The 25,968-nt window shown below is 42.5% G+C and overlaps 2 protein-coding genes across 3 annotated transcripts; both read left to right on the top strand.

Annotated features, from left to right (window-relative positions):
* The first annotated feature begins 4,821 nt into the window (after positions 1 to 4,821).
* Positions 4,822 to 10,347, top strand: LOC141788293 (photoreceptor-specific nuclear receptor-like). The gene is made up of 8 exons (XM_074667189.1): positions 4,822 to 4,915; positions 5,957 to 6,107; positions 6,649 to 6,752; positions 6,975 to 7,280; positions 8,282 to 8,460; positions 9,326 to 9,566; positions 9,720 to 9,825; positions 10,215 to 10,347. Exons 1-8 carry the CDS (start codon positions 4,822 to 4,824, stop codon positions 10,345 to 10,347), a joined length of 1,314 nt encoding a protein of 437 aa, XP_074523290.1.
* A 3,907-nt stretch (positions 10,348 to 14,254) lies between these two features.
* On the top strand, positions 14,255 to 25,342 carry LOC141788292 (receptor for retinol uptake stra6-like). Of its 2 annotated transcripts, XM_074667187.1 has the most exons (17): positions 14,255 to 14,400; positions 15,957 to 16,023; positions 17,914 to 17,999; positions 18,074 to 18,213; positions 18,885 to 19,051; positions 19,188 to 19,295; positions 19,769 to 19,836; positions 21,265 to 21,344; positions 21,470 to 21,531; positions 21,646 to 21,808; positions 21,897 to 21,972; positions 22,062 to 22,195; positions 22,367 to 22,484; positions 22,588 to 22,689; positions 23,373 to 23,536; positions 23,646 to 23,780; positions 23,884 to 25,342. In XM_074667187.1, the coding sequence occupies exons 1-17, from the start codon at positions 14,300 to 14,302 to the stop codon at positions 24,138 to 24,140; spliced, it is 2,028 nt and encodes a 675-aa protein (XP_074523288.1). In that variant the 5' UTR covers positions 14,255 to 14,299; the 3' UTR covers positions 24,141 to 25,342. The 2 variants fall into 2 exon arrangements, with proteins under 2 accessions (XP_074523288.1, XP_074523289.1); XM_074667188.1 differs by lacking the exons at positions 14,255 to 14,400; positions 15,957 to 16,023 and adding an exon at positions 17,440 to 17,810 and having other exon boundaries at positions 23,884 to 25,341.
* The last annotated feature ends 626 nt before the right edge of the window (positions 25,343 to 25,968 follow it).

Raw genomic sequence — 25,968 nt, 5'->3', positions numbered from 1 at the left:
GTGTGTGTGTGTGTGTGTGTGTGTGTGTGTGTGTGTGTGTGTGTGTGTGTGTGTGTGTGTGTGTGTGTGAGTGTGTGTGTGTGTGTGTGTGTGTGTGTGTGTGTGTTATAATAGCAGAATAAAACCCTCACAGGATGGTCTCCTTTCTCCTCTGCAGTCTTCTCCCAGCCTGATGTTTGCTCCCTCTGAAACAAGATGCACCTCAGACAAACAGAGACCGGCTCAGACCTGGGCTCAGACCTGGGCTCAGACCTGGGCTCATGCCTGGGCTCAGACCTGGGCTCAGACCTGGGCTCAGACCTGGGCTCAGACCTGGTTTTGGGCCTAAAATGATGTTTTCTTGACTCATAAACTGATGATCAAAGTTTGAATCTTTCCAAATTTGTCTTCAGAAACATCACGGTCGTTCCCGAGCGTAGTTACATAACACCAGCGGTTTCTCTAATCGTTCTTTGAATCCTAATTTGAGGCTGCTCCTGAGCTAATCTCTTCGTCTGAGCGTAATCTATGCTCTGCTCGTGTCAGCAAGTCTGCTCCTAAAACTTTAAAACTCCACGCTGTCACCGAGTCCTGCAGCTCAGCTTCATTACGTAAACTGATGTAGTGCTACAGCCCACACACACACACACACACACACACACACACACACACACACACACACACACACACACACACACACACACACACACACACACACTCCTGGAGCAGGTGTAGCTCAGCCCTCCTGTGTTAAAGGGAAGAGCGCAGCATGTCCACAGATCTTCGTCTGTTTGATTTGATGAATCTGAAATATTTGATCCAGCTTGTTTAAAAAAAAAAAAACAGTGTGAATGTTTTTCCTGTCCTCATGAGGACCAGGAAATCTTCTCTTTTCACAAACAGAGGCCAGTCAGTGTAAAGATTTCATCAAAATCACTAAAACTGCTGAAATGATCCAGAGAAAAGCCTGTGGGTCACTTACAGTGAAACTGAGACTCAGCCAGAATCAATGAATGGGTGAGTACAGTGGTGAGTACAGGGGTGAGTACAGGGGTGAGTACAGGGGTGTGTACAGGGGTGAGTACAGGGGTGAGTACAGGGGTGAGTACAGGGGTGTGTACAGGGGTGAGTACAGGGGTGAGTACAGGGGTGTGTACAGGGGTGAGTACAGGGGTGAGTACAGGGGTGAGTACAGGGGTGAGTACAGGGGTGTGTACAGGGGTGAGTACAGGGGTGTGTACAGGGGTGTGTACAGGGGTGAGTACAGGGGTGAGTACAGGGGTGTGTACAGGGGTGAGTACAGGGGTGAGTACAGGGGTGTGTACAGGGGTGTGTACAGGGGTGTGTACAGGGGTGAGTACAGGGGTGAGTACAGGGGTGTGTACAGGGGTGTGTACAGGGGGGGGGTGTAACACCCCCTTGTGGTCCAATTGTTAAAAACAGGTGCTGATGTGCCCTCTTTGGTTGGAGAAACACACAAACTGGCCCTTGGCTGTGTGATGTATGATGAACTGTCCTCTTGGGTCTTGGGTGGCTACAGCGCCCCCTATATGTGACTGTAAAATTATTTCTGCCCCTGCTCTTCAAAAAGTCTGTGCACACCACTGAGCCAGGCCCACAATCACAGTCCATCCTAAAACTGGCAACGATCCTGTGACGATGAAAAAAAACAGGAAGAGACTCTGTCTCAAGTCTGAGGTCTGTGTCTAAGGTCTCTGTCTGAGGTCTGAGGTCTCTGTCTGAGGTCTGAGGTCTGAGGTCTCTGTCTGAGGTCTGAGGTCTGAGGTCTCTGTCTGAGGTCTCTGTCTTTAGTCTCTGAGGTCTCTGTCTGAGGTCTCTGTCTGAGGTCTGAGGTCTCTGTCTGAGGTCTGAGGTCTCTGTCTGAGGTCTCTGTCTTTAGTCTCTGAGGTCTCTGTCTGAGGTCTCTGTCTTTAGTCTCTGAGGTCTCTGTCTGAGGTCTGAGGTCTCTGTCTGAGGTCTCTGTCTTTAGTCTCTGAGGTCTCTGTCTGAGGTCTCTGTCTGAGGTCTCTGTCTGAGGTCTCTGTCTGAGGTCTCTGTCTGAGGTCTCTGAGGTCTGAGGTCTGAGGTCTGAGGTCTGAGGTCTGAGGTCTCTGTCTGAGGTCTGAGGTCTCTGTCTGAGGTCTCTGTCTGAGGTCTCTCAGTGTCAATCCTTGGTCCAGCAGAGTCCAGTCCCTCAGATCATCTCTCCCTGCTGTCTGTGTTTTTATTGACAGTTCAGGGATTTAAATGTTGGATGATTGTTGCTGAGGACCTGCTGCAGCAGATGATGAAGAACCATCATCATCCTCGTCTCCATCTGATCTGGAGGATGTGATGCACTTCCTGCCTCTTTTCATTAGCATCGATGAGTCTCTGTACCCAGATCAGGGAGTAATTGGCTGAATTGACCAGAAATCCCTCAGGTCTGATCTCAGCGGACTAATGAAGCGTTAAATCTTTGAAAGGTCAACAGTTTGTGTTGTCAGGGGGTGAAGACAGCAGCCACCATATGGCCAAAGATGCCCAGAGGAGTGTGTCTTCTCTGCTCTTTTAATCTTTTGAGCTAATTGTGTGTCTTCTCCCCCCTCGTCTTCTGGTGCCAGGCAGACAAAATGTGGTCAAACTCTAATCTACTTATCTGCTCTCCTCTGTTTTTCAGTCATGAAGGGCCTTTTTATCCGGGACCTGCTGATGTCAACGTTTAATTTGCTCTCAATGCAGAATTTAGACTTAGAGCTCGACAGCAGACTCATGGTTTTTACACTGAAAACACTTGTTTGTATGTTTGTAATGTACAGATTAGTTGACACATGGTTTGGTTGACATGTTGCTCAGAGTCAGGCTTTAGCCCGGATTTAAGAAAAACTGAGGTCACGAGCTGCACTTCCCATCTAAACCCAACTTTGATTTAACAGGGTGAAAGAAAAGACAAAAGGTCCAAAGAAGAAGAAAATGTTCCCAAACATTCAGAGAAGTCCAAACTGCAGTGAGCTGCTGGCATCATGACAAAAGGAGGTGAGGGTTAATAATAAAAAGGTTAATAATAAAAAGGTGAGGCCAGAAGGTAAAAAATGCTCAAAGTAAAAATCTGAGACTCTAAAAAAAAAAGACTGCTAAAGTCCAAACTATTACATTCAACCCCTGAAAGTCAGAGCAGAAACTGACATTTAGAGTCAAAGGGGAAATGAGGGACTGATGGTCCGGCTGCGTACGGTGAGCTGCTCTCTGTGTCTGCAGGATCAGAACCAGCCGGCATCGGTCCGTCTGAAGACGTGGTTACACTTTATGAAAACTTTAAAGTGACTTCACGGCGCCCATGGCCGGCCTCTTTCACTAGGCGTAACCCTAACCCAAACATGAAGACAGCAGCAGGTCAGAGCCCGAGTCCTCTTCAGACCCAGAATCCTCGCTCTGACCCCTGAACTGTGACGAGACACAAACGATGAGAAAAACTGAGATTTGAAAAAGTTTCTGGCTGTTTGAATGTCCCACCTGCTCCACAGAAATACTTTAAGGTTGATTCTGAATCAGTTTCTGATTTATTCTTCGCAGTTATCTTCACAGAAAATCAGTTTTGCTCAAACAAAAATAAAACCCCAGACTCCCTGTCTTTAACTCTGCTCCTGAGTTTTCACGCTAGATTTTTAGTTCAGTCTACAGAGATCTGCTTATGTAAATACCAACTGTTAGATGATTTCTGGCTTTTAAATAATAAACGAGGCTGTAAATTACTTCATCCATTCAAATCTTTATTATTTTTCCCTCAGTGACCTTCCTCTCCAGGCCGGAGCCATGATCCTGTGTTCTGGTCAAAAAACCAGCTAATGGGAGCTAATGTGCAGCTCCTCTGCAAACACAAGGCGTCGTTATGAAGGGGAAGCAATCACACAGATCAAATATACATCAGGGGAACGAGCTGAATGTGGAGGGAAACACAGATGGAGGAGGACAGTAAAGATAATCATGTGGACTCTGTGTAATCATCTGTTTGACTGCAGAGAGAAGAGGAGTGAGGAGTGATGGATGAAGGAGGAGCAGAGGGGCTGCTGGGGATCTGGTCTAAGGTTACAGCAGCAGTTTCTGGACTCGTCCTCACTCTTCCCGTTAGTTTTTCTGTTGCTGTTTGCAGAAACGCAGCAGGTCTGAGTCCCAGCAGCACCAGTGGCTCAGCAATGTGACCGATTGATGCAGTCGATGAACAGTAAAGATTAAGAGGATGACAAATGAGCATGCTGCTTACACAGCGCGTGGGGCTAATCCTCTCCCCCCTCTCCTCACCCCCCAGGCTCCCTTTTGAGGAGCTGCCACCGAGGAGGAGCACCCACAGACACCAGAGACCCCACCGAGGAGGAGCACCCACAGACACCAGAGACCCCACTGAGGAGGAGCACCCACAGACACCAGAGACCCCACTGAGGAGGAGCACCCACAGACCCCACTGAGGAGGAGCACCCACAGACCCCACTGAGGAGGAGCACCCACAGACCCCACTGAGGAGGAGCACCCACAGACACCGACCGACCCTAAGGCCAGAGGGAGGGAGGACACACAACCTGTCGACCAGCAACAAGTGGAGGCTCCAGCTGACGGCCGGACCCGGACCCTCTGCAGCTCCACACAGTAGAGGCTCTGCAGGGGACTGAAAGGACCGCCTGTCCACCAGAGACCACCAGAAACCACCAGAGACCACCAGAGACCACCAGAGGTCTCACAGAGACTTTTCCCTAAAGAGGAACGTTTTGTGTTTTTTCCTGGACGCTTCACCTCCAACAGCTCCAGAAGAGGATTTAAAGTTTGTGAACTGACTCATCGACCCCACAGAGACGGTCTTTCATCGTAAAGATGATGGAGGATCACCTGCCTAAGATCCCCATGATGCCGTCCTCCTCCCCTGCCGAGTCCTCAGGCAGCGGCGGCACAGACGACAGCAGAGGAGGTAAGAGCGGAGCCACAGGTGCCCATAAGGCCCAAAACAGTGAGGGATGACAGGTAGAAAGAGTGAAACAAGACGAGCTCTGATACTAAAAGCGCACAATTTTAAACTTTATTTTGGAGTTTTGAATGTTCAAGATATTTCCATCTTTTCATTTTATCTCTGACCTGAAATCATCTTTAAACAATGAGCAAAAAGCACATCTGACCACAGGCATTCTGTTATAATTACTTTTTCTTTTCTTTCTTTTCTTTCGTCTTTTTTTCCCCATTTGCCTGATTTTACTTCTTTCTTTTTGTAATTTTCAACTTGTACAAATGTAATTTATTCCCTGATTGATTTTTATTCCCTGATTGATTTTTATTCCCTGATTGATTTTATTCCCTGATTGATTTTTATTCAGATTGATTTTTATTCCCTGATTGATTTTTATTCCCTGATTGATTTTTATTCTGATTGATTTTTATTCCCTGATTGATTTTTATTCCCTGATTTATTTTTTCTTTATTGATCTTGCTCTTCTCTTGAGTTATCTTTATTTTTAGCTCTAACCCCTTCCTGTCTTTTGACTGTGCTTTTCCAGCATGGGTTATGATGACGGTTAAATTTCCTTCCGGGGATGAACTGAACATTTTGTTGCCCAGGTAGCAGAAAAGAAGCACATAAACATTTTAATTTAACAGAAACATGGACAGTGATTCCCAACTAGGAACATTTAAATCACAAACATAGCTCATCATACCAGGAAAGGTCATTTCATAAATCTCTGATGAAACTGAGGCTCTGTTGTCTTGAGTTGAAGCAAAGCCTTTAATTATTTTCAGTATCTCCTGCTGTCTATGAATCCATTAAAAGATCCCAATAATCCCAGTAATCCCAGTACAAAGACTGAACCTGTTGTTTCAACACTTCCTGGTGTTTTTGACTCAGACTGTGGAGTTCAGGCCCGGCTGACGGTGCAGATGGCAGGCACACGTCAGAAACAATACGACTGTCATGAATGGCACTAACCCACCTGCCCCGTGTCCCCTGTTTGACTCACAGCCAAGAGTCCGGCCCCTGGGAAAGCTCTGAGCCCGGCTCTGGTCTGCAAAGTGTGCGGGGACACGAGCAGCGGGAAACACTACGGTATCTACGCCTGCAACGGCTGCAGCGGCTTCTTCAAACGCAGCGTGAGGAGGAGGCTCATTTACAGGTGAGCCCCCGCCTCACTTCGTTCAGTTCGTTCAGTTTTTACCTGAGGAGTCAAAATAAAAGCTCAGCTGCCCTGAGTTCACGGTGCTACATGAAACATGAGCTATGGTTCAGAAAAATGGTGGATTCAAAGTGTCAGGAAGGTCAGGAATATGTTTTTTTATTTAATGTTTATCGTTATATCATAAACTTTCAGGCGTCAGAAAGTAAAGTTTAAGCCTTACTGCAAACTAAAATATAACAAAGTGTTTTTGTCCACTTTCAAGTCAGAATATCTCATCAGGATTATTAGTCTGACGTGTGATATAGTTACACTTCAAGTCTGATCTGGACTAAAAGTTTTTAATTACTTTTTTAAAATCAATTAACCAAAGGTCAGCAGTATTAAAAGCTGAAAGTGAGTGTTGTAACTTTGAGAAGTCATGGCTCCTCAGGCTTTCACCCACACTCCTCTCTCTGGTTTCTTTTTTTTACCAAACTTTAAACATGTTGAAGCTTTTCCGTTGCCCTGCTCAGAAAGTCCTGTTTCCTGCTGTGAACAGGTGTCAGGCAGGGACAGGGATGTGTCCAGTGGACAAAGCTCACCGTAACCAGTGTCAGGCCTGTCGCCTGAAGAAGTGTCTCCAGGCCGGCATGAACAAAGACGGTGAGTGTGAACAAACAGGTTTGTGGTTCAGCAGCACGTAGACCGACCGTCAGAGGGTTTGAGCTTTAATGAGGAGATAAAATCCTGCCTTTTAATAATCGTCTGACCGGATAAGAACTGAATATGTCTGAAACCTGGTGAGATTAGATCAAAGCTTCAGGTGATGATGATGATGATGATGATGATGATGGAGTCTGACCTAATAAACTCTTCCTCCTGCAGCCGTGCAGAACGAGCGTCAGCCGCGCAGCACAGCTCAGGTCCGCCTGGACTCCATCGACGTGGACCCAGAGAAAGAACACCTGACAACCACACGTGAACCCACCTCATCATCCTTATCTTCCTCCTCCTCCTCCTCCTCGTCTTCCTCCTCCAGCAGCTCTGTCATCACGTGGCCCCACATCAGCTCCTCCATGTCCATCACCTCCTCTGTGGCCCCCCAGCGCTGCGTCAGCCCCCAGAACAACCATCGCTTCATGGCCAGCCTCATGACCGCCGAGACCTGCGCCAAGCTGGAGCCTGAAGATGGTGAGGAAGATTTTCATGTTCAACACGCCAAACATGAGGAGAGCAGAAACTCAGGAGCACGTCTGCCCCATGAGATTTAATCTGTGTGAGTGAAACTAAAGGCAGACGGGTCAGGTTCATCAAACCCCTGAAGTTTATTTTATCTCCTTCCCCTGAAGTTTATCTCCTTCCCCTGAAGTTTATCTCCTTCCCCTGAAAAGGCTTCAGGTCCAGAGAAAAGCTCTGCTGCACACGGTGATAACTTTTTATTCTGAGAGCCCTCCAGGGTTTAACACACACAAACAGCTGATGATGTGGCGGAGATTCAGCTTTAAGAGTGAATATGAAGATCACACTTTGGATGTTTGGAACTTTGTTTTAGGAAAACCAAAAAGTAAGCTCTCTGTGAATGGAGCAAAGCTGTATAACTATCATCATCATATTCTCATCAATTCTGGATCAAATTTAGACTTAAAAAAAAAAAAGGAGCAAACTGTCAATTTGCCATTTTTGGCCTTTACTGCTGTAATATACTGTTTTAACAGAAACTAAAGCAAAATAAAAGTCTTCTATGCAGTTCTTTGGATGTTTAAGACTGACACCAATGTCCAGTGTTATGCTAGCATAGCATGCTAACATACAGTTTGATTTGTTTGACACTTGCGTAAAAACTTTTTGTTTAAAACAGTTTAATTTTGGTTCTTCTGATGGAAAAATTATTTTTACCGATTTCCAAAGTGTACGTTATCGATAGAGGAGTTTTTCTTAGTTTATTTTGGCCTGATTGTTCAAATGTAAAAACAGACCTGGCTGTAAAGTCTGTTATTTACTCACAGTCAACGTTAGCCATTACTCACCAAACAGAGACAAACTGACGTCATTTTAACTTTTTCAAACAAAGAAACAAAAGAAGGAATTTATCCACACACTAAAATGGTTTGGATAAAAAACGTAAACATGAATTTACTGAATTATCTACATTATCCTGAGCCCGCCTCCCAATCTCATCACTTCTGTTTCAGTTGATGAGAACATCGACGTCACGAGCAACGAGCCTGAACGCACGTCCTCAGAGTACCACATGGCCATGTTTCCGTCCAGCTCCGAGAACGTGTACGAGACGTCGGCCCGGCTGCTCTTCATGTCGGTGAAATGGGCCAAAAACCTGCCCGTGTTTTCCAACCTGCCCTTCAGAGACCAGGTGAGGCTCAGCCCTGAAACCATGAGCTCTGTGTTCTGCCCTGACCCTGAATTTCACCAGTTTAACTCTTTAACTGGATCATATTGGTGTTTTTACCACCGATAAATGTTGGTTTGGTTTTGGTGACAATTTATTTTAGGAATCAAGCTCAGTGACAAAAAAGGCAGTTCATGAAAGAAAGAATGAGGAAGCAAATAAGAGAAAAACAAGACAATTTTGCAAGTTATATATAACAATAACCAAATCTGGATATATATATATATATATATATATATATATATATATATATATATATATATATATATATATATATATATATATATATATATATATATATATATATATATCCAGATTTGGTTGTTACTTCTGATTAAAAAAAATAACAAGCTCTGACCTTAAATGTGAATTTGTTTTCATTGTGCAGTATATTTTTCTAATATCTATTAAAAGTGAGTAATTAAGGTTTATTTGTAAAGCACGTTTTGCAGAGACAGCAAACTTGGTGCTTCACAGAAATCAAACCAACGGGTGAAGTAACATGCCAACCAGCAAAACAGGTTTTCAGGAAGTAAACATTTCCATCAAGGTGCTCGAACAAGGTGGAAGGAACACCTGCATGAACACGTCGGTTTCAGGTTGTTTTCCTTCTTTAAATCAGTGACAGACGAAGCGTTTCTCAGGGTCAGGGGCAGAGCGTCCCATAATCCTGGGTCAGCTGACTCAAAGGCTCCAGGCTTGAAGTCCGACCTGATTATGACGATTCTTCTCAATTCAAAGTTCAAAAAAACCTTTTTGTAACTGAACAATGGAAGACTGAGAGAAAAGCTTTTTGAATTCTAACAAAGTTTCCATCTCACCTGTCCAGGTGATCCTGCTGGAGGAGGCGTGGAGCGAGCTCTTCCTGCTCTGTGCTGTTCAGTGGACTCTTCCTCTGGACAGCTGCCCCCTGCTGTCTCTGCCCGACCTCTGCCCCAGTGTTCAGGGGAAAACCAGCTACACCAGCCTGGACCTGCGCCTCCTGCAGGAGGTCTTCAGCCGCTTCAAGGCCCTGGCTGTCGACCCCACCGAGTTCGCCTGCCTCAAGGCCATCGTGCTCTTCAAGCCAGGTCAGACCCTGTCCATTCTGGGGAGAAACATGTGAAACGGTTTATATCAGTCCGTGTTGGGGGGTGGAGAAACAGACATCGGTCATTTTTTAATGTACAGTAACTTCTGCCTGAGCTTCTCTGACTGACATGAAAGTTTCCTCTCCTCCACAGAAACACGTGGGCTGAAGGATCCAGAACAGGTGGAGAACCTACAGGACCAGTCTCAGGTGATGCTGGGACAACACATCCGCTCTCACTACCCCAACCAACCAGCCAGGTAACACCAGCACCTCAAGACTGCAGCCATGCTGTGCTTTGCATACAGCAGTTCAGACCTGTGCTTTACATACAGCAGTTCAGACCTGTGCTTTGCATACAGCAGTTCAGACCTGTGCTTTGCATACAGCAGTTCAAACCTGTGCTTTGCATACAGCAGTTCAAACCTGTGCTTTGCATACAGCAGTTCAAACCTGTGCTTTGCATACAGCAGTTCAAACCTGTGCTTTTCATACAGCAGTTCAAACCTGTGCTTTGCATACAGCAGTTCAAACCTGTGCTTTGCATACAGCAGTTCAAACCTGTGCTTTGCATACAGCAGTTCAAACCTGTGCTTTGCATACAGCAGTTCAAACCAAAGTTCTTCTTGTTTCTCGTGTTTGTCTGCAGGTTTGGGAAGCTGCTGCTCCTCCTCCCCTCTCTGCGCTTTGTCAGTTCAGAGCGGATTGAGCTGCTGTTTTTCCACAGGACCATCGGCAACACGCCCATGGAGAAGCTTCTGTGTGACATGTTCAAGAATTAAAACTCATGCAGTCATTGGTCTTTTTCAGTCAGTCATTATCTGTTTACATCTAAGAGATTCTGTTATTTTTTGAGCCACTTTAAAGTTTGTGAATGAAAATCCAACTTGTTCTCCTAATGATGCTCGCTCTCTGTATCATGACCCTGAACTGTGTCTGAAGTCGCTCTCAGCACATTTCAGTCTGTAGTCTTTAAATGTTTTTTTTTTTTTTTTTTGGCAGCAGCAGCAGCAGCAGCAGACACGATGCATACGTTCATTTGTTTGCAGGTAGATGACTGCTGTTATAACCATGTCTGCTATTTTCATGTTTTCATGCCTCGGTTAAGTCAAAGATCTCTGTAAAGGTTGTTGACTCAGTTTTTTCTCTGCACGTTTTGGTTCATGAGAGTTCATGTAGCCCTCAGAAGAAGAACCAACTGTTTGTGTAAGATTCAAGTGATAAAAATATGAAAAATAAACCGTGGTTTTGATTTTTTATCTTCAAGAACAACATTTGGATGAAAAGTACCGAGACCTCAACCCCTGGAAAGCAAATAATGAGGCAAACAGCGCCCTCTACTGTCAGAAAGCACACACAGTCTGAATAACTGCAAAATGTACAGAATTGTATTTCACTTCTCTAAAGTGAAAGTCAAAGGTTTGCAAAGTTTTACAAGTAAGAAACAAAATATCAAGTTTAAGGCCCATTTCTTCTTCTTCTTCTGTAAATTCAGCTCAAAGTGTGAATGAAAAACTGGTTCCTGTGTTGAGCCAACAAACCTGCACAGAGCGGCTCTGTGATCATCCAGTGAACTGGAAGTGAAGAGTAAAGAAAGAAAGAAAGAAAGAAAAAAGAAAGAAAGAAAGAAAGAAAAAGAAAGAAAGACAGAAAGAAAGAAAGAAAGAAAGAAAAAAGAAAAAGAAAGAAAAAGAAAGAAGGAAGGACAGAAAGAAAGGAAGAAAGAGAAAAGGGATGGTTAACATATGTAGAAATAAAGCCTGATGTCAATGTTGATATTTAAGGTCTGGTAATAATAATAAAGTCTTGTGTTTAAAGGAGAGGTAGAAACTATAAACTAGATTATACTTGGAAACCATTTTTTTGTGGAAGACACAACTACAGATGAAAAAAAAGGGCCTCTGAAAACAAATTTCGGAGTTTGGGCAGTAAAACTGACAAAATCAAGAAATAAACAAAAAACAAACAAAAACACTTAAATATTTGACCTGAAAGTTCGGAGAACACATTTATTTCCATCAAAAGTTTTACTTTGGTCAGAATCTGATAAAAAACATCCAGACAGTAAACGCTCCTCATTCTCCTGCAGGTTATTTTTCCTTTCCCTTTGAGACGAGGAGTGAAAGCTGGAGTTGAGACAGGAGGTGTTTCACCTCAGCTTAATGTCAGTTTGATAAGACACGTCACTCAGCATTACTTCACATTTGATCAGCACAAACTTCTGAGGAGCCAAACTAGATGCAAGGGGTGCACGCTTCAATCACCTCTTCAGCTCCAGACTTCATGAGAAGCAGATTCACAGCTCTGCGGTGAGACGGGCATTTATGGCTCTGCTTTGATCCAGCGGTTTCAGGGGGGAAGAAAAGCATCCAACACATGCTGAAAAAGCACCAGTCGTGGTTTCTGCTCAGCCCCTTGGTCGTCAGAAAATCCAGGGATCAGCTGGCGCTCTGCGGCCTCTGTCATATGAGTGAGCTCACACATCAGATTAAGGAACTTTGAGCTCTCGCAGCAGGGCGCGCTGCACAAAAGAAGTCCAGTGGTTGAAAAAGTAGAGCTTTCCTGAGCGCATCTTGGTGCTGGAAATGAAGATCTGGAGTCTGTTTTAGGATAAACTCTGCTCCAGCTCTGACCTCTGATCTTCCTCTTCTTCATTCATTCAGATAACAATAAAGTTCAGCCTGGAGCTAAACTTAAGCTTTTCCTCACGTGTGAAACGCTCAACATTCTCACTTTGGCCTTTCCCAATCTCTTTTCAAACAAAGGTTTCTCCTGTTCAGACCACAGGTTTTCATCTTATTATTGGATTAGTCTCTTAAGCAACCCGCAGAGAGTGGGGACAGGTTAACGGCACGTTGCAGAACAATAAACCACATTATTGAGTCTGACACACAGGGCTCACATTCGGACATGAAAACAGAGACAGATTCAATCATGACCAGGTGTTGTCCTACCTCAGAAGCTTGGAGGAAATTTGACTTGTTGGCCCAATGAAAGATAAAACAAGTGACTGAATTCTGTCAGCATGTTGCATTAAAAATGCTTTAACAACGATAGGACTTATTAACTGAAAAAAAAATCTTCACTTGATTCCTTATTTTAGTAGCATCTCTTTACATTAAGAAAAAGTCATTGGTGTCTGAAATCTTTTCAATGCTTCCCATACTTTTTGATTTTGCTCTTTATTATAGAAATTATACTTTATTTCTATATTTGTCCCGAGAAATACAAAAAAAACTAGAATTTCCTTAAAAAGAAGTATTACTGGCACCACACTTTATAGGTTATCTTGACCTTAGTTTGCCCTTTTTTATTTATTCATTTGTTGATTGTTTATTTATTTGTTTATTTAGTCTGGTGTACGAAGGGCCTGTTTCCACTCATGGCAGTAAGGATTTACAACGACTGAAAAACAAACGGGGGATAATAGAAGCTCTGATGGTTTTCATGCATCATAAATACAACTTTCTTATGTTAGTTGCTCAGGGAGCCTTTTTGTGTCCTCTGCTTCTTCACGTTATAAAAACTTCCTTGTTTCACCAAAATGCTGCTGACACACGGCTGTAACCTCATAACCTTTGACCCAACTGGTAACCAGATTATCCATCCTTTTTAAACTTTCAAGTGTTATATATATATATATATATATATATATATATATATATATATATATATTTATATATATATATATATATATATATATATATATATATATATATATATATATATATATATATATATATATATATATATATATAGATAGATAGATAGATAGACAGATATATATAGATAGATAGATAGACAGATATATATATATATATATATATATATATATATATATATATATATATATATATATATATATATGTATATATATATATATATATATATATATATATACATATATTTATATACACGCTCGAACAAAGTTTTTACAAGTTCATCAAATGTTGGAGACTTGCTCTGGCACTCTGAGGGCCTGTTTCTACCAATAGCATCAACCATCTTCCTTTGCTTAACTCAGAGTTTTAAAGCAAAAATCAAGCATTTTAAAAACAGAAATAATTGTAGTTCAGAAGTTGATCTACACCAGACAACGAATGAAGCAGTCACACCACTAAGCACCAAAAAAACAAGCTGTTCGACTGAGGTGAACAGACTGACAAAGTGGTTGGTGGACACATGCCTTAAAGCAATCTCCACCAACAAATAAACTCATCACCAACTTGGTTCTGTAACAGATAAAATATAAATCAAATTCAAATTTAAAAGACCCCGAGTTCACACATGAAACTACCTCATTTTGGATTTTACTCACTTTGACAGGGGTTATATCAGCAGCTGTTGGAAAGCAACAATGAGAAATGGGGGAAACTGTGGTTTCTAATTATGGCGTTCATTCAGCAGTAGTGGAAGCATTTATCTACAGTGGTATCAGGATCACACCAAGTCATGCTGAAATATATATTTGATATTCCTGTTCAGATCTTTTCCCTCCAGCACTTCCTCTCCTCTTGACTGTCAGAGCTCTCCCTCCTCCGGCTCCCCTCGGCACGGCGTTAATCTGCTGTGTTTGAGCTCAGCCTTTGACTGGAATGTGCCCCAGTGTTTGGGCCAAACTGTCCAAACACTTGACAGCAAAAACCAGCAAACTGACCCAGCTGCAGGACAGTCAGGATTCTCTGGGATCTCTAATCTTTCTGATTCTTCTGTTTGGTCGGGTGGACAGCTGTGATGAATCAAAGCAAGGTGGACTTTGAGCCGTTTGAATATTCCTACTATGACTACGCAGACTGGTACTCCAACAATGCAGAGCCAACCAAACCACCCAAAGAGTGAGTATCTGAATCTCCTCAGGATGAGTTAGAGCAACCGTCAGATAAACTAAATGATATTCTGCAGACTGTTCACAGTTTCTCCCGTGGGGATATGGGATCAAGTTTTACTGCTAACAAAAGGGGATTATTAAATTAATCATTAAATATTTAAAATTTTAAGGGGTTTTTATGCTACATAAATACCATTTTCCTTTTGGTGTTGCACTGGGAACCTGCCTCAGCCCTTCTCTTTTCTCAAAACGAACGCTTTCTCTAAAAGATAACGATTGAAATGTACCAATACGCTGATGACACACAGCTGTTTATTTCCTCTGACCAAACTTGAAACCAGAGTTTCCACCAATTCTCTGATGGTCAGGCTGCAGAAAGAGGAGGTTTAAGTCACTTTTCTTTGATTAAACTGAGGGAGCTGTTTTCCTGAGTTAGTGCACAAACTCAAAGAGACCACGTCGTCTCATGTGGTGTTTTTCATGTCTTAATGCTCCCGTGGGTGAGATTTTTCTTTGTTTCTCTTTGAGGATGAAACAGACAAAAGTTTTTATCTGTGCAGTTTAATTATCCACAGAGGTAATGAAGATCATCACCGTATTTATCGACTGTTTCTTCTGAGGTATTCTCAGTACAACCGAAGCATGGCGGCCTTAAGATGCAACAATATGTGCTGAACTCTACAAATCAGCTTTGTTTGATTTCTCATAACGGCAAAAATTCTCTCTTGGTAATACTTTTTCATTTTACTTTTTTTAAATTATCTTATTTATTTATTTACCATACAAAGACAGCTGAATGAGAGTTTGGATTAAAAAACAAACAAAACAACAACAACAACAACAACAACAACAACAAAAAACATTAAAATGTTCAGGGCAGGATCAGAAAAGAGATAATAGCAATGGTTTTTTCCACAGGTGGCGCCAAAGTCAACATAAACCACAACGCTTGTTTTTGCAGCCATGTAAGGTCGACCAGCTGCTGCTTTTTGTCACCGTCTCAAACGAGCAGCCCTCAGCGGCTCTGTGGTTTATTTTCTTTAACACAACTCAATAAAAAGTTCAGTTGGAGTTGAACATTGTTTCCCAACCAAACATTAAATCTGTTAAACGTCTTTCTGACACTGAGAGGACGCAAACTTTATTTTCTAACATGGCCTTTTACTGAGTTTTCTCTGAGCCCGGGATCACGTCAGGGTATTAATTAGTATTTGGCCTTTTTGTCTTACACATTACATAATCTGACAGCCCCTCTAAAAGAAACAGAGGATTCCTTTGCTTTCATATCTTCACTTTGTACAGGACTTTGAAATTACAGCCTTGTACAAGAAGTGGCTGATAATACAGTCAAACTTGTTTGTTATTAGTTTGATAAAGCAGCTCAAAGTGTCATTTTAACAGGACTTTTTTAACTCCAAACCTTGGGCTCAGGATCGAGGAGAAAAGAAACGTTGACTCATGGAGTTATTGCATTAACTAAAGATTATTTTCTGTTTGATTCACATGTGTAGGACCCTGATAAAAATCTGATCAGATTTCTTTGTTGTTTCCTTTTTGTCTCAGAGTTATCTTACCATGTGACCCCACAGTGGACGACAAGCTCTTCAACATATGCATGGCATCAGCATCGGTAAGTACGAGTCAAGTCTGGGATGATGATTTATGCCACACGGGTTGGACTTTCTTATTTTCATCTACTGAACTTTGGGAACAGAGATTTAAAGAAGTATTTTAAAAAGAAGAGACAGATCGCAGAACTTAGAGAAGTTAAAGAATAAACTTAATGTAAACTTTTTCCTCCTCCTGAGGGTCTGAGGAGAAAGTGGGCCACAGGGAGACGTTCAGTTTAATGAGGTTTGACATCACCTTGCCCTCATCCAGTGCTCAGTAAATACCACTTTATAATGAGTAATGGAGTGGGACAGCTGGGTCACTGCAGCGGATTAAAAATAACAAGCGTCTGAAGAATGTTCTCCCAGAAATCAGCTCATTGTCTGGAGCGGTGTGCTTTGTCATGTCCTCTGCTTCCATCAGTAAAAACTTTGTTGCTTCATTTCCTGAAATCCGTTCTGCTCTGTTGCTCCTCCTCTGCACAGTTAATGTGTCTTTCTGTTTTCTGTTTGCTCTCTAACTCCTGGATGTCCTGCTTTGCTGTGTCAAATTAATGCTCGTCGTCATAGCAGAAAACTTTCTCAAACCCACAGCTGGAAAACACGGAGCCTGGAACCAAAGCTGCTTCAGAAAAAGGAGCACGACGGCTCAGAATAAGAAGACCAGTTTTATCTGTTCAGCTCTGTTCATCTTCTGGTTGGCCTGTAGTCACTCAAAGCCCGCCTCTTTACCTCAAACAAACTTGGACAAAGCTAGTTTAGCATCACCAAAATGCCCCCTGGTGTTGGACGTGCTTCAGAGCTCTGCTTCAGAAACCAATGGGTGACATCATTGATTTAAGTTACAGAAGAACTGAACTAGATCCACACCACACCACCGATCAGTGGATTCCTCCAAAAGCACGTAACAAACACAGCACGTAACAAACACAGCACGTAACAAACACAGCACGTAACAAACACAGCACGTAACAAACACAGCACGTAACAAACACAGCACGTAACAAACACAGCACGTAACAAACACAGCACGTAACAAACACAGCACGTAACAAACACAGCACGTAACAAACAGCACATACCTGTTCTTTGACGTGATTTCTCTTTGACTCCTCCCAAAAGTTGAGGGATAGCTTTGGATCCAAAACACAAGCATACATCTTCTTCATTTGCCATTTTATCCAAACTGTGGAGTGTGATGAAAGCCACGGAGGAGGAGCCACATGTTGATGGTGCAGATTTATAACAAAAGCCAAAAAGCAAAGAAAACATGAAAACTATCCATTAAAATCACCAACACTCACAGAAAAGTCAAAACAAGCTGTGACAGGGACACAGAGAGTGTTTGCACTCTGGGTAACGAGTAACGAGACACAGGTGAGGACAAGGAGGTCAATTACAGGAAGTCAAACTGAAATTAACACCCTGGGGGTGTTTCACCAAAATAAAACAAGAAACACTGGAGAACAACTCAAGGAGAAGAAGAAAGACAATAATCAACAAACCAGCCATATGAAGCTGACACAAACATGACAACACAAGAATGAATCAGACGTGAATCAGTGAAGAAACCTCGGGAGAATCACAGGATGGTTGATCTAAAACTAAAACAAACAGGAAGTGAAGTAAGACATAAAAACATAGGTAAGTCTACAAAATCAAAGAAGAAAACCAGCCGGACACATTAAAGCAGCAAATCACAGAAACACTAGATATTCATTCATATCTTGGAGCAAAGCAACAGCAGAGGAGGCTTCTGGAACGCTGGGTTCTTGGAGTCCTGTCTTAAAGAGACAGTAAAACAAAGGTATTGAGGATTGTAAAGACCCCGGTGTGAGAAAAGTGAAGTGTTAACACATAAACTTCATATCTTAACACAGTGTCCTGATCCTTTCCACCTCTCTCTGCAGCTGGTGGCCATGCTGATCCTCGCCGTCCTGGCCAGGAAGAACAACCTGTGCCGAGGATTTACCCGAGGAGCCTCCAGTATCTTCAGGTGACTCCTTTACATGAACTTTTTTTCAGACTGCAGGTTTTTCTGCTTTTGTCTGAATGTTTTTGTCTGAATAGTCCAGCAAACTTCCTGGACCAGACTCAGCACAAAGGTGTGGCCCTGGCTGTCTTTGGACTCCTGTTCAGCAAGCTGTCCATGCTGGTGATCTCCCCGGATCCTCTACCTTTCATCAAGGATACGGCAGCAGAGACCAAAGGTGCTCTTTTTATTCATTTACAGAAGTTTTATCATTTAAAAAAACATCTGATGAAAATGGTTTGAAGCATTTTTACACTCTGCGTAGAAACCTGTGAGCATTTTTTTTAATTTGGGCTCAGGTCGACCTCTATGTTACCACAAACCCTGACACTCTGATTACAAACTAAATCCTCAATATGAGTCCTACCTTTAAAGTTCATATGAAAGAAACTTGAATAAGAATATACATATATAAATTGATTTTTTTTATGCAAGAACACCCCTTTATAATGTTTCCATATGTTAGATAAAAAAACAGTTTGAAGATAGTTAAACTGCGCTGAAAACTTAATAAAACGTGGAAACAAAGAGAAGCTTCACTCTTCTTCTTATTTTTCTTCAAACCACCACAATCTTTCAGTCCTTTTTTTCTACAAAGGTCTCTATGTGAAAATTTAAATTTACCTTGCTGCATAGAAAAAATCTGTTTAATGTCATGATGAATTATAATGCTCTCAGATATTACGGTCCAGTCCGTGTAGTTTGGTTTCGGCCTCATGTTCACACAGATCACAGCTTTAAGTCTGTGAAAATGAAGGGTGGGATCTCCTCTGATTGGTTTGTTTGATCACATGAGATGTTCTCGATTATAGGGACACATTTTTTATCTTTACTCTCTGATCTTTCCAGAGTACATGAAGATAACAGCCATTTTCTACTACCCCCTGCTCTACTTCCCTCTGATGGTCTGTGGCACCCTGCAGCACAAAGTGGGCTACGTGCTCGGCGTGCTGCTCTCCTTCGCTCATTTTGGCATCCTGGTTTGGCAGAAGTTTGACTGTCCCAAGACCCCAGAGGTTAGGAAGTCTCCTGATCAGTAGTAAACCTGTATCTGTACCAATATCTGAAAGAAGAAGAGGTAGTATTTTGCCCTGTTTTGGTTTAGTTGATTTTTAATGACAAAGGTCTGTTTCTATACGCTCCTCCTCACAGATCTATAAGTTCTACGCTCTGCTGGCCAGTCTGCCTCAGATGGGCTGCCTGGCCTATCTCTGCGTGCAGTTTCTGATCCTGTTTGTCAAAGGGCCGAAGACTGACGAGGTGAGAAAAGTCATGAAACTCTGAGCCTCAAAGCCTGACGCTCTCTCTGCCTCGTCGTGATAAAACTGTGAACTGGTGTCAGGCTGTCTCTGCTGCAAACCAGGAGAGAAAATTTCAACAATGTTGAGTTTAACGGTGATTACTGTAAGCAGCTTGGGCTGAATAAAGTGGGTTTAAGTCGGTGAGCTGATTATGACGATGGAGGTGATATTGTTTTTCCTTTTTAAACATTAAAACAACAGAGGTTTTGTTGAAAAAGAGGTTTAGTCTGTGTGCAAATCACAGAGCAGAAAACTGACCCTCAGGAAAAACAAAACCTTCAAACTTTAGTTTATTTGTTATATTTTGTTGATGGGTGTGTGTTGAAGATTTTTTTGTCTTGTGGTAAAACCTGAAGGGTAGTTCGCCTTTTTTTAAGATCTGTCACATTAAAGTGATGTAATATTTTAACCACTGATGTTTCTGCTCTACAGGACCTTGACAGCAGCTACTACACCATCTACGTGAAGTTAATTCTCAGGAAGAAGACGTCAGCTCCCAGGTGAGGGTTAAAAAAATCCACGTTTGACCTCATCAACATTAAATTTGATGAAGAAAAAAGAAAAGATTCATATTAAATTGAGCTGCAGTCACCGGCTGAGCGTGTTGAAGGGCAGATATGATGTTTTTATCATGTCATCATGAAGGAGGATTATTTACACCGAGGCCTAACAGTTCGGGAAAAACATCTGTTTTTTTATTTTTCTACTTTTTTCAAACCAATAGTGTGATTGCAGCTTCAGGTTAAAACTATAATTAAACATAATTGTGTGTATTGTAATTCAAACATTGTGCATCCTGTGGTCCAAGGATAATCACAGAAACACGTGAGGTTCTGACTCACAGCATCATAAAACAGGAGCCTGAAACACTGACGCCCTCTTCACTGATTTAGCTGCGCTGACATCCCTGAACTTCACGTGTCCACGTGGTGTGTGTGTGTGTGTGTGTGTGTGTGTGTGTGTGTGTGTGTGTGTGTGTGTGTGTGTGTGTGTGTGTGTGTGTGTGCAGTGTGTGTGCAGTGTACAGTGTGTGTGTGTGTGTGTGTGTGTGTGTGTGTGTGTGTGTGTGTGTGTGTGTGTGTGCAGTGTACAGTGTGTGTGTGTGTGTGTGTGTGTGTGTGTGTGTGTGTGTGTGTGTGTGTGTGTGCAGTGTACAGTGTGTGTGTGTGTGTGTGTGTGTGTGTGTGTGTGTGTGTGTGTGTGTGTGTGTGTGTGTGTGTGTGTGTACAGTGTGTACAGTGTGTGTGTGTGTGTGTGTGTGTGTGTGTGTGTGTGTGTGTGTGTGTGCAGTGTACAGTGTGTGTGTGTGTGTGTGTGTGTGTGTGTGTGTGTGTGTGTGTGTGTGTGTGTGTGTGTGTATGTGTGTGTGTGTGCAGTGTGTAAAGTTGTTTCCTGGGTGTGCTGGAGTTGTCATACAGCTTCATGTCTGTCCTCAGTTTATCCATAAACTGTCTCTAAATGTGTCAGAGTCAAAAACCTGCTCTGGGCCTGAAGTGATCCGTCTGCACACACAGCGTGGCTCCGGTCTGACCTGGACCAGACTTTTCTGTCTCCTTTAACCCTCAGGTCCAGGTTCAGCACACACTGACATCCTGAGCTAAACTGAACCCACTGGGTTACAGATAAACATGACAACTTCATACATGAAAAATACTGAGACCATGGACTGTTCTGTTAAATTTCACTCTGTATTTCAACGACTGGCTTTGAGCTCAGCTAATTTCACTGTGTTCAAACTACACCCTGGTAGGATTATACTTACCAACATTTGGCTAGTCAGTTAGCTGGTATTTGGCATTTTTGATTCAGAAAATCTTTGAAAATAATACAATACACCAAATGGTTGGACCCTCATTCACAGGGTTTGTTTTTAAGCCTATTTTTCATGTGTTTATTTATTTAGTCGACCATTTCTTGATCTATTGCAGCTCTGCGACGGCAGAAAAACAAACCCTGTTGGAGAGAATTCTGGAGGTGCCCAAGAGTTACATCTATGTACCAGACAAAGGTTTGTGCTCTCTTTCAAGGAGACTTTTCTTCCTTTTGTTGTTGTTAACAGCAGTTTTTCAGTGTTTGTTACAGTCAGAGGAAACTTTTCTCAGCCTTACTGGTGGAAAATGATTTATCTTTCAGTGTTTCGATTCCCTCTGAAGCTGGCCATATCTGCGTTTGTCTCCTTTGTGGCCATCTATCATGTAAGTCTTTCACAGACACAGTTCTCATGACCTTTCACCTCTGGTATCAGATGAAAAAATGTTGATAATCTTTGCCCAAGTGGACCATGAAGATCTCGTTTGTTGACCTTTCAGACGGCGTTGTTGTTGGTCGTCTCTGTGGTCCCTGTTCTCCACATCGTGCGAGCAGGGATCGATGAAAACATTGCCTTCCTGTTGCTTGGATTTGGTATCGTCCTGTCAGACGACAGGATGGAGGTGGTTAAAATCGTGACTTTCTACACCTGGCTGCTGGAAGGTAAAGAAGGAGATCTCTGGACCTGAAATGTGTGAGTGTTTGGTTATTGAACAACTGACTTTTTTTTCTCTTTGAACGTGTTTGTCAGTGTGCTACCTGTGTGCCCTGACCCTGTCCCTCCTGGTCAGTCTCGTCATGCTCATGAAGTCCATGATCTGTCACAGGTGAGAGCAGCCAGACTCAGAGGAGAAGAGTCATAAATACCTAAATTAACTTTCCCTTTTCCCCTAAATGTGTCCCCTGTTTGTGCCAGGACCAACCTGAAAGGACTGTACAAAGGAGAAATTTACAGCATATATAACAGCAAGAAAACCATCCGTCCATCAAGACCAGGGATTGTCTGCTGGATGGGTCTGACGGGATACCAGGCTGCCATCGTCTGTGTTGGTGAGTGGGAACGAGATGTGCTGATCGTATCTTTTAATGCACTTTGTTAAAGTCAAGACAGCAAAAACTTTACTAAGTTTATTCAATCACAAAGCAGTCATTACTGCTTTGTTGGAAATGATAAGAACATAAAAATATGTGCTTTAAAAAGCTGCTGTGATGTGTTTTCAGGGATGGCCATTCAGACCGTTGTCTTTTTCATCTGCTTCCTGTTTCTGGTGTTTCTGGTCATTATTCCTGTGTTTTACGGACGAAATATTTTTGTCTTTGAAATTCTGGGAAGAGCCTGGTGAGTTATAAAAGCACATCTTATGAACTCAACTGTTTTTTGGGGGGAAAGATAGGAGTAACTGCTCCTTCCTTTGTCATTATCTGTGTCTGCTAACTCTCAGGCCAGCCTGGGTCACCCTGCTGCTGGTCTCTGCTCTCCAACATGTGACGGCCAAGTTTGCATTTATCAAGAGAGAAGCTGGAACCAGAGACTTAAACAACAGGTTGGTGAAGCTTTAACCGCCTGATTTATTGGAGTGGAGCTGACGTAGATCAGGGTCAAACTTTTTCAAAGAGGGAAATATTTGTTCTCAGTCTTTTATCCTCACCTGTCCCTCAGGTGTCTCTGATCCAGATGATCAGTGGTCAGTTTTCTGCAGGGTTACATGCTGCGTGAACATCTGCAAACTCTGCTTCTTTTTGAGGAACATGTTCTCCATTAGGGGGCGATATAAGCAAAAAGTGTCAGGTTTTATTTTTATTGTTTTGATGTTAAACATCATTATCTATCCTGCTCTCTGAGCTGTTTTTATGCATCACTTTTTGTCTTTTCTGCTCCATCTCAAAACTTTCATCTGTGCGTGTCCTCCAGTGCTCACATGTTTACATCCTCATAAATACGTTCACTTAAAGACGTCAGCAATAAGAAAGTACACAGCTTTAGCTTTATTTCAGTTGCCTGTGCACAGTCCAAATGTAGTTTAGTGAGTTGTTTCGATTTTGTGAAATGAAAGTTAGGAGAGTTTAGATGGAAAGATCTGTTGCTCTTTTCACTTAAATAGCAACTAGTGAGAAAAACACAAAATCTAAAGTTTTGGGGTATTTTTGAAGAGGTGATGTATAAATTTATATAAATAGGTTTAAATATCCGGAGACTTTCTCACAGCCTGTGATGTTTTTCTTCCAGAGAGAGTCTGTTCCTCCTGACATACCTGCTCTTCCTGATCAACACAGTGATGGGTCTGATCGTAGCGATATGGAGGGTCGTGATCACTTCTCTGTACAACATCTTTCACCTTGGACGTGTTGATCTCAGTCTGCTGCACCGCACCTCAGAGGCCTATGACCCAGGTATGACTTTTTCAGTTAAACAACACCTAAAATCCGAGTATAACACTAACTTTACCAACACAAAATATCAGCTGGTTTTAGTCCCTTTGTGACCTTTGACCCCATGTAGCATATAGTTACTACACCAACGCCCTGAGGGTGGAGATCAGCCAGTCTCACCCGGTGATGAAAGCTTTCTGCGGGCTGCTGCTGGACCTGATGATGGAGAGAGGACGAGCCGGACAGAAGAAGGACGCAGAGGAAGGTAGAGACACAAACCACCTGATCATGATCAGTTTATCCCGCCCTAACAGAGCCTCCATCCCTGGTTTCACCCCGTGTTGACGTCTATTCCTCCACGTTTTCAGGCATCCAGGAGAACGGGCCGAACAAAGAGATCAACACCCGGAGGATTCGCTCGCGCTGGCAGCTCATGTACACTCTGGTCCACAACCCGTCCCTGCTGGGCTTCAGGAAACACTTCCAAACATCCCAGACAGCCGAGAGCATCCTGAACGGGACCCCAAACCACTCCGCCAAGACAGGCAGCAAGAGGGAGGCGGAACCAGCTCCTGAACCGGATCAGCCCGCTGAGATCCTGACGAACCAGGAGATCACTGACTGATGTGATCCATACGTCATGAAGTGTGAAAACTCCACACAAGGTCCTACTTGGTACGTGCTGGTATCTCTGTGACAGATAGCTAAAAGTTCTGCTTTGGTGACACTGTGATGCTTTCATCCAAAACTCTTCATGAGCTCCTGTTTAAGGACAGTTTTTAGTTCACGTCTCTAAACACACCAGCTAGGATCTTATTTTGTGTTAACTGTCACTTTTGTTTAACTACATTTTTGTAAAGTCCCTGTAATAACTTTAGAAAACCAAAATATTGATGAAGATTTCTGCAAAGAGTCTCTGAAACAGGCCACTCAAAACCAAGAACATGTTTGTTTCTTGCTATAATATGATTTTTAACCTTAAAATATGCTTCTGCAAAAAACTGTGATACAGATCAGATTTAAGTGTCTAAACATGAAGACAGTTCAATGTTTTCTCTTGTGTTAAATGCCCAAATATTGTTTTCTGATGCATCTGCAAAGGTTGTCCTTTGGTTCCCCAAATGTAGCTGAAAAGTCTGATCAGATCACTCTGCTGCCTGAAACATTGTGAAGAATATGCCAAAAAATAAAAGATAGCTTCTATCTTGATCTTAAAAAGTCTCTAGAGCTCATTCTCATCTTGTTTTTGTTTGTCCTGAAAACCTGAATAATCCACAGGGCAGCTGGACCAGAAGCTTTTTTTTTTGACCTTCAGGCCCTCAAAGTAACATGAAATAGATTTTTTAAAATGTTTTACTCACCTGAAAAATACCAGGCATAGCCACTGCTTTTTCAAACTCATGATTTCTGAAGCTTGGACGTTATATAAATATTTGTTTGTTACGTATACGACTGCTGAAACCTCTGGGTGAATATATCAGCTCACAGTGAACCGATCGATCGCAGCGTGAGCCGGGGTCAGAAAGGTCGAAATGAGGTCACAGAACATTTGGCCTCAGGGTAATTAACTCATGATGATTTCAGTGTGCATCATACATCAGAATATGAAACTTAGAAAACTGTACACAGGATGAGATGATTTCTCGTTCAATGCAGCCTTTTCAGCTCCGCCATCATAAATGAGTTTTCTCTATAATAATAAAAGGTTTGTGTGTGGAGCAGTAACTCCTGTTGTGTCATATTTTAATGATCATGTATGAAACTCTGAGGCTAACCCTAACCCACATTTTCAAATGTCAACAGAAAGATGATACTTTTGTGTTTATACAGAGAAAACGTTTTAATGAGATTGAGTGCTGAAAAAAGTTAAAAGTCAAATGAATTTGTAACTTCACATGTCACTCCTTTAAAAATTAAAATAAAATATCAAAACAACTGAGTGCGTTGAGAATAATGTTTTGTAACCATATCATAATTTGAGCCTTTTCATCAGGGCTGGCCAATCTGGGGCCCCCGGGCCAAGACTGGCCCACCGCTGAATGATTATTTTGAACCCTAGTTCACGGATGTTGAGAGAGGAGAGCCACAGATTTTTATTCATTTCACAAAGTTTTATTGAGGCACAGCGTAAAGGGAGACATAGTGCAGATAATCAAACACTTTGGTAAAAACATGGACTTTTCTCTCCTACAGGAGTTAAACAGAACAATACAGAGTTTAACTACACAGCACAGCTCAACACAACAGGCAGCATGCAGGTCTACGAGCACGGCACTCTGGGTAATACAGCAGGATGAACACATGACCCAGATACAGCAGAGCCACAACTCCACACACTGCAGCAGACCTGAATACTATGATCCTAACGTATCCACATCAGATAGAGCTTATTGAGGACATCCAGCGTGATTCAACGTGGGACTTTTACAGCGTTCACAGTAACTAACCCTAAC

Source organism: Halichoeres trimaculatus, unplaced genomic scaffold (assembly GCF_033239565.1).
Source record: "Halichoeres trimaculatus isolate MK-OKI-2021-1 unplaced genomic scaffold, fHalTri1.1 fHalTri1_scaffold_3, whole genome shotgun sequence".
Classification (NCBI taxonomy): Eukaryota; Metazoa; Chordata; class Actinopteri; order Labriformes; family Labridae; genus Halichoeres; species Halichoeres trimaculatus.
This window is presented reverse-complemented; position numbering and strand designations above follow the sequence as displayed.